At 44.2% G+C, this 15,527-nt stretch overlaps 1 protein-coding gene across 1 annotated transcript in view; it reads left to right on the top strand.

Moving 5' to 3' along the window:
• Positions 1–10,919, top strand: part of LOC111958445 (uncharacterized) — a 69,290-nt gene extending 58,371 nt beyond the window's left edge. The window contains exons 16-19 of the mRNA XM_070437150.1: positions 1,934–2,213; positions 7,845–8,109; positions 8,863–8,993; positions 9,181–10,919. Of these exons, the coding sequence (XP_070293251.1) occupies positions 1,934–2,213; positions 7,845–8,109; positions 8,863–8,993; positions 9,181–10,626 (2,122 nt within the window). The 3' untranslated portion in view covers positions 10,627–10,919. The remainder of the gene's footprint in view (positions 1–1,933; positions 2,214–7,844; positions 8,110–8,862; positions 8,994–9,180) is intronic.
• Positions 10,920–15,527: the final 4,608 nt, after the last annotated feature.

Genomic DNA, 15,527 nt, shown 5'->3' with positions numbered 1-15,527 from the left:
CGCGTTGGAGACAGGACTTGGTTGATAGATGTTATCTAGGTAACGCTACCTAGCTATCTGCTAACGTTAGCTAACAATGGCTAACTGTATGGTTTTTCACACTCAAATAGCCTCCATCATGGAGGTGCTAGCGAATGCAGCCGTGGCAGAGATCTGTAAACTCGTAGATGACGACTATGCAGTGTTTCGTTTGGAAATAACTCAAAGCCAGAAAGAAAACAGGACATTGCGGAGGAAACTACTGGAACTGAAGGTGGCACGGGAGCGCGCAGAGAGGACCGTGCGAGAGCGCGTTCTCGCCAGTCGTCCCAGTAGTGTCAAGATCCTTGACCGATACAGAGGAATGGCAAGAGGTACATTTTGCAGAAGGCCGAGACTGGGTGGCCTGTCGCCATTCATATAAATATATATATAATAAATAGCTGGTCAGTTTTAGGATAGTATGCAATAATTCCCCTGATTACTTAGCTATCTTGCACAAAGACACAATATCATATTCTAACCAGATTCTTGATTTACTGCATTTCATATTATTTACTCAATGAAAACAATGATGCATGGAACATAATACATCAAGCAATAAATAGTATATCAGGAAGTTAGAGGTGTTACCTTACATTCTTGCCAATTGTAGACAATGTCAATATTGTACAATATAGTGTTGAACATTGACAGTAGCTAACCTAACCACCTATTTCCCCCCAATCACTCTCTCAGGTGAAGGACATCTCACTGGAGGCCACAGGAGCTTTGTGAAGCCAGCGGGACACAATACATGGAGAGATGACCAACCAATCACTGTTGATGAGGGGAGTGGAACCTCAACCCAGAACATTATTGTGATAGAGGTCAGTGTAATAGTGTTGCATAAAAAATGTGTTACTTGGTAAATGTAATGTGCCCGTTTATTTCAGAAAGGGTCCTCTCAGCTATGTACATCCTCATTTATCTGCCATAGGGGAGCTTGTGAGACTTCCCTATGACATTGTTATCCTGTTCAACTCATGTACCAGTAATAACCACCTCTCTTCTTGTGTCAGTCTGCAGATGCAGAGGCTGCAGGTCCTGGGGTCAAGCAGGAGAGGTCTGAAGGAGAGGAAGACCTACGGCACAGCAGAGACATCCAAGCTGGAGCGCCCCCTGTAGCCACGGAGGACTCCGCCCCAGCGCAGCCGAGGACCCGACACAGCATCAGTGGAATGCAGAACGCTGCCCTCAAGTCAGAGTCCGACACCGAGACTTTAACTGTAGCACACATGTTGTTACACACAGGATCTGACCACAGATCAGACCCAGAGAGACTAGGGCCACTGGCCTGTCCTCCTGCTCCCGGCTCAGAATATTTACCAGTATTTCACCAGAGCCAGAGGACGGTTAATTCCTGTGGGGATGTTGAGGGCGACGCATTAGACACTGGCAGTGATGATCCATCTTGTTCTTACGCTACAGAAATAGATCCTGGCAAAATGCCCTTGGGTTTAGAGACACAGACTGATCTGTCTAGAGGTGACTGGAACCAGTACAGTAATAGGTTATACTCTGAAGGGTGCCAAGATAAGAAAGGGGGGGTTATAATGGTAGATGAGGTGAAAGTGGAGGGCGACGCTCCTCCCACATGGAATGCAGATAGTCACCTCGGAGAAAGACACTCACAGGGCAGAGATTTCTTAAATTACAGGGGAAGCTTAGAGACAAATCTAAATGTCGCCACTCACTCCTCTTTACATGCGTTCAGGGGTCGTGACCCAGTGTTCACGTCGATGGCACCTTCCGATTCACATGGTGACGTCCTTTTCGATCAGGTATTGGACTCAAACAACACGGCTAGAACCCAGGCTCAGGGGGAAGGAGCCACATCAGGCAATAGTAAAGAGAAAAGATTCCTCTGCATGTTCTGTAACAAAGGCTTCAGCTGTCCCCAGAAGGTGGAGAGGCACCAGAGGGTCCACACAGGGGAGAAACCCTTCAGCTGTACCCAGTGTGAGAAGAGGTTCTCCCGCCAGGACAACCTAAAGATGCACCAGAGGGTCCACACAGGGGAGAAACCCTTCAGCTGTACCCAGTGTCACATGCGCTTCGCCCTGGCAGGCAACCTGAAGATGCACTTGAAGGTCCACACGGGAGAAAGGCCATTCGCCTGTACACACTGTGGGAAGAGGTTCTCCGAGAGGAGATACCTCAGGATACACCAGCAGAAAAACCATTCCACTCTATGATATAGAAAGTAACCATTCCACTCGATAGCTTCTGACGTTTAGATCAAACCCTGCATTAAAGACAAAGATGAATTTGTCAGCAGAAAAGATCCACTGATTACTTTTGACTTATCATAGCTGCCTTTTTTCAGTATAGGACTCAAATGTAGTGGGGATGGGTAAACTCTCCATGTTGATAGTGTGTTTATTATCTGTGTGTTCGTATATGTCTGTGTCCTCTGTATCACCTCTCTTCCAGGAGGAGAATCCAGAGGGTCGATTTATATATTACACTAGATGACTGATAAGGGGCACTGTTTTGAAACCACGCCTCCATCTTGGCACTCCCCCACCCATGTAAAAAATATTTTGGAAGCTACAGAAATGAATTTATTAATCTGCATTTGTTTTTGCCATGTTTATTATATTACAGACATCTTAATGCATACTTTAAATTATATTATGTAAGCTAAACATAATTTTTTTTAAAGGAAAATTAAAACATTTTCCTTAAGTATAATTTTTTAAAGGTTCTAATATTACTGTCCCTACTAGAAAAAAAATACTTAAAGCTGCAATATGTAACTTTTTGGCGACCTGACCAAATTCACATAGAAATGTGAGTTATAGATCTGTCATTCTGATTGAAATCAAGTCTAAGAAGTGATAATTTTTGCGTCTTTTACTTTCCGTTTTGTACACCAGCTTCAAACAACTGAAGTATAATATTTTTGGTCATGGAAAATATATTTCACAGCGGTTTAGATGGTAGATTGATTCTCTGCACTATACTTACTTGTTTTGTCACAAACGGAAATTAGGTGAACTATTTAAGCAATAAGGGCAGAGGAGGTGTGGTATATGGCAAATATACCATGGCTAAGGGCTGTTCATATGCGCAACGCGGAGTGCCTGGACACAGCCCTTAGCCATGGTATATTGGCCATATATCACAAACCCCCGGGGTGCCTTATTGTTATTATAAACTGGTTACCAACGTAATTAGAGCAGTAAAAATACATATTTTGTCATACCCGTGGTATAGGGTCTGAAATACCATGGCTGTCAGCCAATCAGCATTCAGGGCTCGAACCACCCAGTTTATAATTGAATTTGAACAACCAGGAAATGGGGGAGCGATTTCTGCATAGTGCAGCTTTAAATACATGTAATTTTGTCCTTGAAACATTTGAATTGAAATACTGTAGAACTCCATTCTTTCCTATGGAGGACATGCTCCTTCTGGGGAGTGTCAATATGGCTTACCGGTGGCTTCAAAGCCTCTCACTGGGCAATAGGTCGTTATCAATAAAACGTCACAATAAGATGCAGAGTGTTCGATTTGCCTGCTTGAGGGGCAAGGAGACTCCAGCTCCTCTAAAACCATTGACAACTGCGTGTCGTTTTCAAGGGATTGTTAAATAAATGTTAACTATTTGGTTGTAATATCATCACCTCGTCAGAACTATACATTTCCATGCAAAACAATTGTGCACATGTAGCTACATCAAAGTTATACAGCCAATAACTGCATGCTTTTAATTATCAGTAAACATCAATTGATCATGTCATTTCAGATATTTGAGGGTAGCCCACGATATCCTCTCAGTAGTGGCCACTATTAATTGGATAATTGCGTGATATAAAAGTGAACTATATCTGATAAGTATGAGTGGTTTAGGTTAATATCCCATCCTTTGTGGGCTCTGCCAGTCAAGCAGCAGAAGGGCGCATTTGCCGTTGCAATGTTAGCAGATAATGTTTACTTTGCAAGTTTTTCAGAGTGTATTATCACGATTGCTGCTGACAGACATGATAGGCTACATTGATTGATGAACCACGTCAAATTGGCTAGCTAGCTAGCAAATAACAGATCACGTCAATATGGCTGGTTAACAAGTCAACTTTCAGAGGATAAACTAGATGGCTATATACAAATATTGTTTGATTTGCGTGCCATCTATAATGGTGATGACAGTAGTCCGACTGACAACCTTACCAGGATGACTTGACGATGTCAAGCTAAATTACGCATGTTGTTTGCTTAGCTAGCTAATGTTGATGATTCGTTACTAGAGAAATGAGACCAAGTTAAGACGCTGGACAGGGTGGATCGGTATATAGTAAGACAGTTTATTCGGATGTAAAGATATCTGAGCAAAACGTGCACGGACTCGTTCATTTAGCTCAGAGGGRACTAGCCGAAGAGTCCCTAGACATGGTGTGCATTACATTTCATACAGTAAATGACGTAGGTAGATTCTGGTAGATCGTGCGCCTGACTGGTCGTTGGAAGTGGAGGCCTGTCCCCTCCATGCTGGTGTTATTGTCCCATTGGCTCTTGGCACTGTTCTTTGTTCTCAGAGACCCAGCCTGAAACAGGGGTGTGTGTGTGTGTGTGTGTGTGTGTGTGTGTGTGTGTGTGTGTGCATGCGTGTGCTCGTTTAGTGTGGTATGCATGTCTGGGTTGTTTCTGCAGTGACAAGATGTTGTTGCAGACACCCGCGGCTGGCGCCCGAGGTCAGAGCGCCCCCCCGAGGTCAGAGCTCATAAAAGGTCTGAGTCAGCCATCTGTCTYTGTGTGTGGGAGTGAGGTTAGTATCTGTTAGAGGCAGAACGTGTTTAACTGAGGGGTGTAGCAAAGTGTCACAACCAAGTCTGCTTTAATAAAGAAGCCATTATAACAATATAATAGCTATGTGTTAAGGTCAATAAAAACATCATTTATTACACTAACTACATGCCAAATTGATAGGCTACCATCGGTTATCTGTGTGAACGCTGCGTGTAACACATCCGGTGTCAGGATAAATAAAAAGCAAGGTCTGCTAACTTTCTTTAATTATGTTTAATTACCGCAAACAATGAATGGCAAATGCAATTTTCGTATATACGGGTTCGCTGTATCACCACGCAGGGTAAAAGCAGGGAACTGGCAAGAAGTACGTAAACAGCTGTTCTTATACCGTGATGACGTAGTTCCAACGCGTCAGGGAACTGGCAGGAAGTACGTAAACAGCTGTTCTTATACCGTGATGGCGTAGTTCCAACGCGTCTGTTGGCCTATCACAGTAGAGGCTGAGCACGGTTTAGACTCTTGCTCCGCCTTTGGGGGCACCCGGACTTGTCCAAGCCCCTTGGCGCTTTCCTTTGTCCACATCTGGTTGCTGGGTAGATTAGCTCCGTCTTGTGTCTCCCCCTTGAATCTCCCCCTTGAATCTTCACTCAAACATTTCCTAATATGGTACTGATCAGTCCCCCAACCTTCCTGGTTGGCCTAGAGTGATGTACCCCTCCCCTCTCCAGACTGACCACAGCTTTTATGGCCCATCTGTATTGTTTGTGTGTGTGTGTAACAAAACGACATTAATCTTCAAACAATATGCTAACAGGCTATAGTGCATAAACATAAATCCTAACATCTGAAAATACAGTGCCTTTTTAAAAAACATTTAAAACAAGTTCTCATTTACAACTGCAACCTAGCCAAGATAAAGCAAAGAAGTGCGACACAAACAACAACACAGAGTTACACATGAAATAAACAAACTTACAGTCAATAACACAACACAATCGAAAAAATCAATATACAGTGTGTGCAAATGAGGTAAGATTAGGGAGGTAAGGCAATAAATAGGCGTAGTGGAGAAGTAATTACAATTTAGCAATGAACACTGGAGTGATAGATGTAGATGTGCAGAAGATGAATGTGAAGTTTAGAAGCTTCTGATAGGCTAATTGACATCATTTGAGTCAATTGGAGATGTACCTGTGGATGTATTTCAAGGCCTACCTTCAAACTCAGGGCCTTTTTGGGTGACATCATGGGAAAATCTAAAGAAATCAGCCAAGACCTCAGAAAAAAAATTGTGGACCTCAACAAGTCTGGTTCATCCTTGGGAGTAATTTCCAAATGCCTGAAGGTACCACGTTCATCTGTACAAACAATAGTACGCAAGTATAAACACCATGGGACCACGCATCTGTCATACCGCTCAGGAAGGACAATGGACAAGAACCCCAAGCATACATCCAAAGTTGTGGCAAAATGGCTTAAGGACAACAAAGTCGAGGTATTGGAGTGGCCATGACAAAGCCCTGACCTCAATCCTATAGAAAATGTGTGGGCAGAACTGAAAAAGTGACTTAGTGACCTAGTTAGTTACACCAGCTCTGTCAGGAGGAATGGGCCAAAATTCACCCAATTTTTTTGTGGAAAGCTTGTGGAAGGCTATCCGAAACGTTTGACCCAAGTTAAACAATGTAAAGGCAATGCTACCAAATACTAATTGAGTGTATGTGAACTTCTGACCCACTGGGAATGTGTTGAAATAAATAAAATCTGAAATAAATAATTATCTCTACTATTATTCTGACATTTCACATTCTTAAAATAAAGTGGTGATCCTAACTGACCTAAGACAGGGAATGTTGACTAGGATTAAATGTCAGGAATTGTGAAAAACTGAGTTTAAATGTATTTGGCAAAGGTGTATGTAAACTTCCGACTTCACCTGTATGTGGCTAAATCTAGTGCGCCTACTGCGATGACCAATCAAATAGCTCAAATCATGACCCGGCCAGAACAAAGTTGATACTAGAGAATTCATAACTTTTAAAACCATTACCAGAGAGACTGTCAAAGAATATAGCAAAGAGCTGCTGTTTTTATGAGTGTGTTCATGTCTAAGATTTTATTCAGAAACATAAAACGTGCTTCTTCCTTCTTACACTCACGCTGCAATGAATGAGTAGCGAAGTGTATCGATAGCATTTTTATTATTAGCATCAGCTAGTCGTGTTTATTTTAATATCAAGGAATATTTCACTTTCTCTGGTCTTAGGAACAATATATATATGGACACGGGGTAGATGCGGTGCGACTCAAGTTTCGGCATCAAGTAGTGTCCCCTCTCTCTGGTCAGTCTCACAGGAGGAACAGAAAGAGAGCTGGAACCGCAAGAGGCGGACCCTCTGCTGCGCTCTCCCTCCCTTCGCTGAGACTAATGCCTTGTTCAAAACAACTAGGAACTCGGAAATCCCTCTGACTTCAGTGCATTCTATACAACTAGGAACTCTGAAAAAAAACTAGATCCAACTGGGAAAAATCGTTTTGAACAGTCATCCAACTAGGATTACCAAGCCAGAAACTCGGGCATCTTTCTAGAGCTCTGACTTTTAGACCTGAAGATCACTGAAGTCATGATTTGATCTTAGTTCCCAGTTGTCTTGAAAGCACCATGACCATCAGATGCCGGTACCATCAGTCCAGTAAAATAATAAAGCAAATTATTTGCAAATGGTATCCATGATGAACAGTTTAATTAGGTATGGTTCAACTTTAGAACTACCCTGTCTCTGTTCCACACTCCAGTCGGTGGCAGTAATGCATCACTAAAGTTGGTTGCCAACCGCCATTTAAAAACCACTGAAGAAGTGTAAACGGAAGTGAACAGTGACCACGACAAATTTCCACGTTAGCGTTTATATTGTTATTTAGACATGTATTACACCATGGAACTCAGAATATGAGTCATTTAACTGCAGAGTATCATAAACTTATCCCAGGTAGTCTTTAATTCGCGTTGTAGACAGGACTTGGTTGATCGATTTGTTATCTAGGTAACGATATCAAGCTGCTAATGTTAGCTAACAATGGCTAACTGTATGGTTTTTCACACTCAAATAGCCTCCATTATGGAGGTGCTAGCGAATGCAGCTGTGGCAGAGGTCTGTAAACTGGTAGATGACGACTATGCAGTGTTTCGTTTGGAAATAACTCAAAGCCAGAAAGAAAACAGTGCATTGCGAAGGAAAGTACAGCTACTCGAACTGAAGATGGTACGGGAGCGCGTCCTCGCCACTCGCCCCAGTAGTGTCAAAATCCTTGACCGATACAGAGGAATGGCAAGAGGTACAGTTTGCCGGGGTTGAGGGGCCGGTCGCCCAGTTCACATCTGCACATGTTTGACTTTAGATGTGTTAACCACATATGGTCCAGAGACCTGATGTTGAATTTCATGACATTGGAGACCACGCCAAATGAGCGTTTGAATCAGGAAAGTTAACTCTCAGGACTTCTACAAGCCAGAATGCTGAATAAAATATTTGTACTTATTTTGCCTGATGTCCGTGTAGTTGGTCCTTTTGCAGGTAGGAATGTTAGACATATCCACAAGAAATTATGATTGTCAACTTTAAAAAAAAATATGAATACACTACCAGCACATTTATCACCCAAAGCGGTAAAGTAACATAAAATATAACTATTCAACATACTGGCTTGTAAAGGTCGTGAATAAACTTTCCTGATCCAAACACTCATTTGTGTCTTTAGTAGAATTCAATGAAATTTGACATATTTTCCAGGCGAAGTTAACTGGAATTGGGTCATGGTCAGTTTTTTGTTAGTATGCAATAATTCTCCTTTAGAAAGACACACTATCATATCATCATCAGAAAACATTTACTGCATTAAAAAACAATATGATGCATGGAACATAATAAATCGATCTATAAATGGTATATCAAGAAGTTATGCGAAGTGTTACTTTACATTCTTGCCAATTCTACACACTGTCAAAACGGTCAATAGTGTGTAGTATAAGTATTAAGCATTGACAGTAGATTACTTAACCACCTCTTTTCCTCCCAATCACTCTCTCAGGTGAAGGACATCTCACTGGAGGCCACAGGAGCTTTGTGAAGCCAGCAGGACACAATACATGGAGAGATGACCAGCCAGTCACTGTTGATGAGGGGAGTGGAACCTCAACCCAGCACGTTATCGTGATAGAGGTTAATGTAATAGTATTACAGTACATCAAATGTGGCCAGTTTATTTCAGAAAAACTCCTCAGATATTTGCTGGCTTACATGTACATCCTAATTTATCTGCCATAGGGGAGCTTGTGAGACTTCCCTATGACATTATTATCTAATTCTACTCATTTACTGGTAACAACCTCCCCTCTTCTTGTGTCAGTCTGCAAATGCAGAGGCTGCAGGTTCTGGGGTCAAGCTGGAGAGAACTGAAGGAGATGAGGACCCACTGCACAGCACAGACATCCAGACTGGAGCAGCGCATGGAGTGGCGCTCCCTGTAGCCACCGAGGACCTCACCACCACTGCTGCGCCCCAGGCCAGGACCCGATGCAGTGTCACGGAGGTCAGTGGAACGCCGAACGCCGTCCTCAAGGCAGAGACGGAGACAGAAACAGAGACTTTAATTGTAACACAAAGGCTATTACACACAGGATCTAACCACCGATCAGACCCCGAGAGACTGGGCTGTCTTCCTGCTCCACGCTCAGAGCATTTAATGGTATTTCACCAGAGGCAGGGGACAGTTAATTCCCGTGGAGATGGTGATGCATTAGACACTGGCGTTGATGATCTGTCTTGTTCTTACGCTACAGAGATGGACCCTGGCAACATATCCTTGGGTTTAGAGACCCAGACTGATCTGTCTAGAGGGGACTGGAACCGGTACAGTAGTAGTGTATACTCTGAAGGGTGCCTAAATGAGAAAGTGGATGTGATAGTGGTAGATGAGGTGACTGTGAAAGTGGAGAGCGACGCTCCTCCCACATGGAATGCAAAAAGTCACCTAGGAGATGGACACTCACAGGACAGAGATTTCTTAGATTACAGGGGAAATCTAAATGTCGCCACCCACTCCCCTTTACACACGTTCAGGGATCGCGACCCAGTGTCCACATCAATGGCACCTTCCGATTCACACGGCCACGTGATTTTTGATCAGGTATTACATTTAAACGATAGGGCTGTATCCCAGGCTCGTGGAGGGGGAGCAACAACGGTCGGGAAAGAGAAACTGGCTAACTGGAATGCAGACGAGACTCACTTAGGAGAAGGACACTCGCAGGGCAAAACTAGTGACTTTTTAGACTACAGGGAAAGTTTAGAGACAAATCTAAATGTCGCAACCCACTCCCCGTTACACACAGTGTCCATGTCGATGGAACCTTCCGATTTGCACGGCCGTGTTTTTTTCAATCAGGTATTGAACTCAAACGACCAAAGGGCCAAGGCGCGGAGAGGGGGAGCAACAACGGGCGGAAAAGAGAAGCGGTTCCTCTGCATGTTCTGTAACAAAGGCTTCAGCTGCTCCCAGAAGGTGGAGATCCACCAGAGGGTCCACACAGGGGAGAAACCTTTCAGCTGTGCCCAGTGTCACATGTGCTTCACCCATGCTGGCAACCTGAAGAGGCACCAGAGGGTCCACACAGGGGAGAAACCTTTCAGCTGTGCCCAGTGTCATATGTGCTTCGCTCAGACTGGTGACCTGAAGAGGCACCAGAGAGTCCACACTGGAGAGAGGCCTTTCGCCTGTACGCACTGCGGGAAGAAGTTCTCAGAGAGGAGCTACCTCAGGATACACCAGCAGAAAAACCATCCCACTCTATAACATAGTAAGTAACCATTCCACTCGATAGCTTCTGATGTTTAGATCAAATCCTGCATTAAAGACAAAGAATCATTTTAATTGTTGTCAGCAGAAAAGATCCACAGATGAATTTGGAATACCGAGATTAACAGATTTCAGTGTTGAATATTCCTCGGTAGAATATTGCATCCAGACATTGTTTGATATATAAGGCATATATAAGCCTAAAAGGTCTGTTACATATTGTGTTTGTACTGTGTAGGTTATATAACTATTTAATTGCTTCCATTCAACTACCTAATTTTTTCCCCAAGACACTTAATGAGAAAATTATTTCATTTATGCAGTTTATCAAGTTCATGATCATTTTTATTTGAGGCATGTGTATACTGTATGTGGTTTTCATATGGTGTATTTAAAACTTGTTCATCTTTAATAAACACAAAATGGGACTTTTCATTTTAAGACTTTCACGTCACATCTGATCTTAGCACAGCTGAAAACTGTTTTGCTGATTAAAGAAGCAATTAAACTGGCCTTCTTTAGACTAGTTGAGTATCTGGAGCATCAGCATTTGTGGGTTCGATTACAGGCTCAAAATGGCCAGAAACAAAGCACTTTCTTCTGAAATTCATCAGTCTATTCTTGTTCTGAGAAATGAAGGCTATTCCGTGTGAGAAATTGGCAAGATACTAAAGAACTCGTACAACGCTGTGTACTACTCCCTTCACAGAACAGCGCAAACGGGCTCTAACCAGAATAGAAAGAGTGGGAGGACCCGGTTCACGACTGAGCAAGAGGACAAGTACATTAGAGTGTCTAGTTTGAGAAACAGACGCCTCACAAGTCCTCAACTGGCATCTTCATTAAATAGTACCCTCAAAACATCAGTCTCAACGTCAACAGTGAAGAGGCGACTCCGGTATGCTGGCCTTCTAGGCAGAGTTCCTCTGTCCAGTGTCTGTGTTCCCCGAGTCGCCTCTTCACTGTTGACGTTGAGACGCGTGTTTTGCGGGTACTATTTAATGAAGCTGCCAGTTGAGGACTTGTGAGGCGTCTGTTTCTCCAACTAGGCTTGTCCTCGGCTAGCGATTCTCTGGTCCTGCCCCTATAGTTCTGATTCAGAGAGACTGATGACGCCTGAGGTTGACCCCCTAACAGATGCTGCCTTCAGCCTGCCTTCTATAGGATCTATCAACTGGAACATGGACCCTGTGACAACACAGACAATCCCTGGCCTTCGTCCTCCTCACACTCTCCTAATGTTAAACCAGACCTCAGACAATGCCAGTGCCTCAACACTAAATAGCTACACAAGCCCATTGACAAGTGACAGTAGTAGTAACGCAATCAGCAGATCCGGTGGCAAAGAGAAGCGCTTCCTGTGTTCATTCTGTGGGAAAACTTTCAGTTTCCCCAAACAGGTGGAGATCCGCCAGAGGATGCACATGGGGAAAAATCTTTTGGCTGCCACCTGTGTGAGAATATGTTCTCCCACCAGCACCAGCTGAAGATGCACCTGAAGGTCCATAAGGGAGAGAGACCATTCGCCTGTACACACTGTGGGAAGAGGTTCTCAGAGAGGAGCTATGTCAGGATACACCAGCAGAAAATGCACACAGTCCATGTATAGAGTATAGTGACATGTAATATAGTACTAGTTAGATCGTTTGTAGTTCATTCTGTTGGTTTGGGATGTAGTAGGCAACTCAGGAAAGAATTAGTATGATGAGGCAGAGTAGATAATATGGTGAATGGTTGGTGTGATGGTGTCTGTAAAAATGCTTCACTGATGAAAAGTGACAACCTTGTCCTGTTTGATGGTCATGTTTTATAATGAGGAATTGAGTGCCTATGTTTACTTGACATTAAGTAGTGTGTAATGTAATGACAGTGTTATAAATATGAATTTGATCAAAAGCGAGGGTACCAGATTTACAGAAAAGGTCAAGTGTTACCATAGTGAGAAAAGTTATTCTACTAGTCACGTATCGTTTTGTGCAATAAAAGTACTTCATGTTGTGAGTGTATGACTATTTTGTTGAAATTAAGGTTTTCCTTATCTCAGTTGAACCAAAACATACTTAATTTGAGTCAACACATTGCCATTCTTTTTTAGAAACTCCAATGACTCCATATTGTTTGTGTCACGTTTGTCATAAGGAATGGACCAAGGCGCAGCGTGCGTAGAGTTCCACATATTTTAATAAATAGAAACTCACCAAACAAAACAAACAAGCACAAACGAAACGTGACGTTCTGGACTACTCACAGGTAGCTACACAAACACAAGATACCACAAAGCACAAAGGGGAAATGGCTGCCTAAATATGATCCCCAATCAGAGACAACGATAAACAGCTGCCTCTGATTGGGAACCATAACAGGCCAACATCGACATATAAAACGTCTAGATGACCCACCCTAAATCACACCCCGACCTAATCAACATAGAGAATAAAAGCTCTCTATGGTCAGGGCGTGACAGTTAGGTACTTGAATCATTGTTAGAGATGTGTTTGACTGTGGTTAATATTTTATCATGTCATGTTTCTGTGTGTACAGCAAAGAGTTTCTTATATAAACCTTCATGCTTTTCTGTTCAATTTGTCTTTACAGTCTGCAATCCGTGAGGACCTGCTGATATCCGGTGTTGCTGGCGGGAGAGACTTGACCTCTGAAGCGGAAGCGGCTGGTTACAAAACCTGACCCCGGATCAGGACCCTGGATCAGAAACCGTCCCTATTCCTTCCTAAGTCAGAACCAGGACCGAACCATGAGGGACAGAGACTCCACCAGCACACAGAACACAACCAGTGGACAGGTAGACTGAACAATCTCAATCCTGGTGGTCATCAGAGAGACCGTGGACCCACCCTGGGCTTCAGCCTTCGCAGAGAGTGGTGGGAGTCTATCAGCAAGTCTGTCTTCTCCGTCAGGGTCTTGTTTAATACCTGGTGACTGGGTTCATAGAAAGCCTGAAGCTGGACCTATGTCTGGCCTTCCTCAGTTACCTCATGGTTACCTCACCAATACAGACATGGTCAGGTTGCACGTTCACCAGAAGAGGTACATAGCCTATAACACAGCACACAATCCAAACAACACTCAGTCAAGGAGAGAGCTCAAAGACTAACCACCTGAACCACCTCTGCTGTTATTGGGTCACAACATGAGTGACCGAGCATTAGGACAGACGCCAACAAGCCGTACGCCTGCCCCATATGTGGTAAGCGCTTCGCTTAGGCAAAGTATGTGAAGGACCACCAGAATGTTCACACCAAGGAGAGACCCTTCAATTGTAAGCTGGGTTAAGGCGTCCGCTTGCTTCCCAGCCAAAACAGTTTGGAAGAGTTTGTGCATATATTATGAGGCAAGCCGAAGTTCGGAGCTGATGTCTACGCCCCTTCGTCGGTGACTGGTCAACAGTAGAGATTCTCCATTAAAGTCTTTGTTGTCATTCAACAAGAGACGACTAGTTGTCATGCACAATTTGTCATTGACACATACAGCACCAAACATCTTAGTTAGCTGTGCGTCAATACAGGATTAAGATTGTATCGTACTATACCGGATCTGACGCTCGTCGGATGTGGCAGGGCTTGAAAACTATTACGGACTACAAAGGGAAACCCAGCCGCGAGCTGCCCAGAGCCTACCAGATGAGCTAAATGCCTTTTATGCTCGCTTCGAGGCAAGCGACACTGAAGCATGCACGAGAGCACCAGCTGTTCTGGATGACTGTGTGATAACGCTCTCTGTAGCTGATGTGAGCAAGACCTTTAAACAGGTCAACATTCACAAAGCCACGGGGCCAGATGGATTACCAGGACGTGTACTCAAAGCATGCGCAGACCAACTGGCAAGTGTCTTTACTGACATTTTCAATCTCTCCCTGACTGAGTCTGTACTACCTACATGTTTCAAGCAGACCACCATAGTTCCTGTGCCCAAGGAACTAAAGGTAACCTGCCTAAATGATTACCGCCCCGTAACAATCACGTCGGTAGCCATGAACTGCTTTGAAAGGCTGGTCATGGCTCACATCAACAGCATCATCACGGATACCCTAGACCCACTCCAATTCGCGTACTGCCCCAACAGATCCACACATGACGCAATCTCAATCGTACTCCACACTGCCCTTTCCCACCTGGACAAAAGGAACACCTATGTGAGAATGCTATTTATTGACTGCAGCTCAGCGTTCAACACCATAGTGCCCACGAAGCTCATCACTAAGCTAAGGACCCTGGGACTAAACACCTCCCTCTGCAACTGGATCCTGGACTTCCTGACGGGCCGCCCCCAGGTGGTAAGGGTAGGCAACAACATGTCTGCCGCGCTGATCCTCAACACTTGGGCCCCTCAGTGGTGTGTACTTAGTCCCCTCCTCTACTCCCTGTTCACCCACGACTGCTTGGCCAAACACGACTCCAACACCATCATTAAGTTTGCTGACGACACAACAGTGGAAGGCCTGATCACCGACAACAATGAGACAGCCTATAGGGACGAGGTCAGAGAACTGTCAGTGTGGTGCCAGGACAACAACCTCTCCCTCAATGTGATCAAGACAAAGGAGCTGATCGTGGAGTACAGGAAAAGTTGGGCCGAACAGGCCCCCGTTAACATCAACGGGGCTGTAGTGGAGCGGGTCGAGAGTTTCAAGTTCCTTGGTGTCAACATCACCAATGATCTATCATGGTCCTAACACACCAAGACAGTCGTGAAGAGGGCACGACAAAACCTTTTCCCCCTCAGGAGACTGAAAAGTCCCCAGATCCTCAAAAAGTTCTACAGCTGCACCATCGAGATCATCCTGACCGGTAGCATCACCGCCTGGTATGGCATCAGAGGGTGGTGCGTATGGCCCAGTACATCACTGGGGCCCAGTACATCACTGGGGCCAAGCTTCCTGC

This window comes from Salvelinus sp. IW2-2015, linkage group LG34 (genome assembly GCF_002910315.2).
Source record: "Salvelinus sp. IW2-2015 linkage group LG34, ASM291031v2, whole genome shotgun sequence".
Classification (NCBI taxonomy): domain Eukaryota; kingdom Metazoa; phylum Chordata; class Actinopteri; order Salmoniformes; family Salmonidae; genus Salvelinus; species Salvelinus sp. IW2-2015.
The sequence above is the reverse complement of the archived record's forward strand: the minus strand, read 5'-3'. Positions and strand labels throughout refer to the sequence as shown.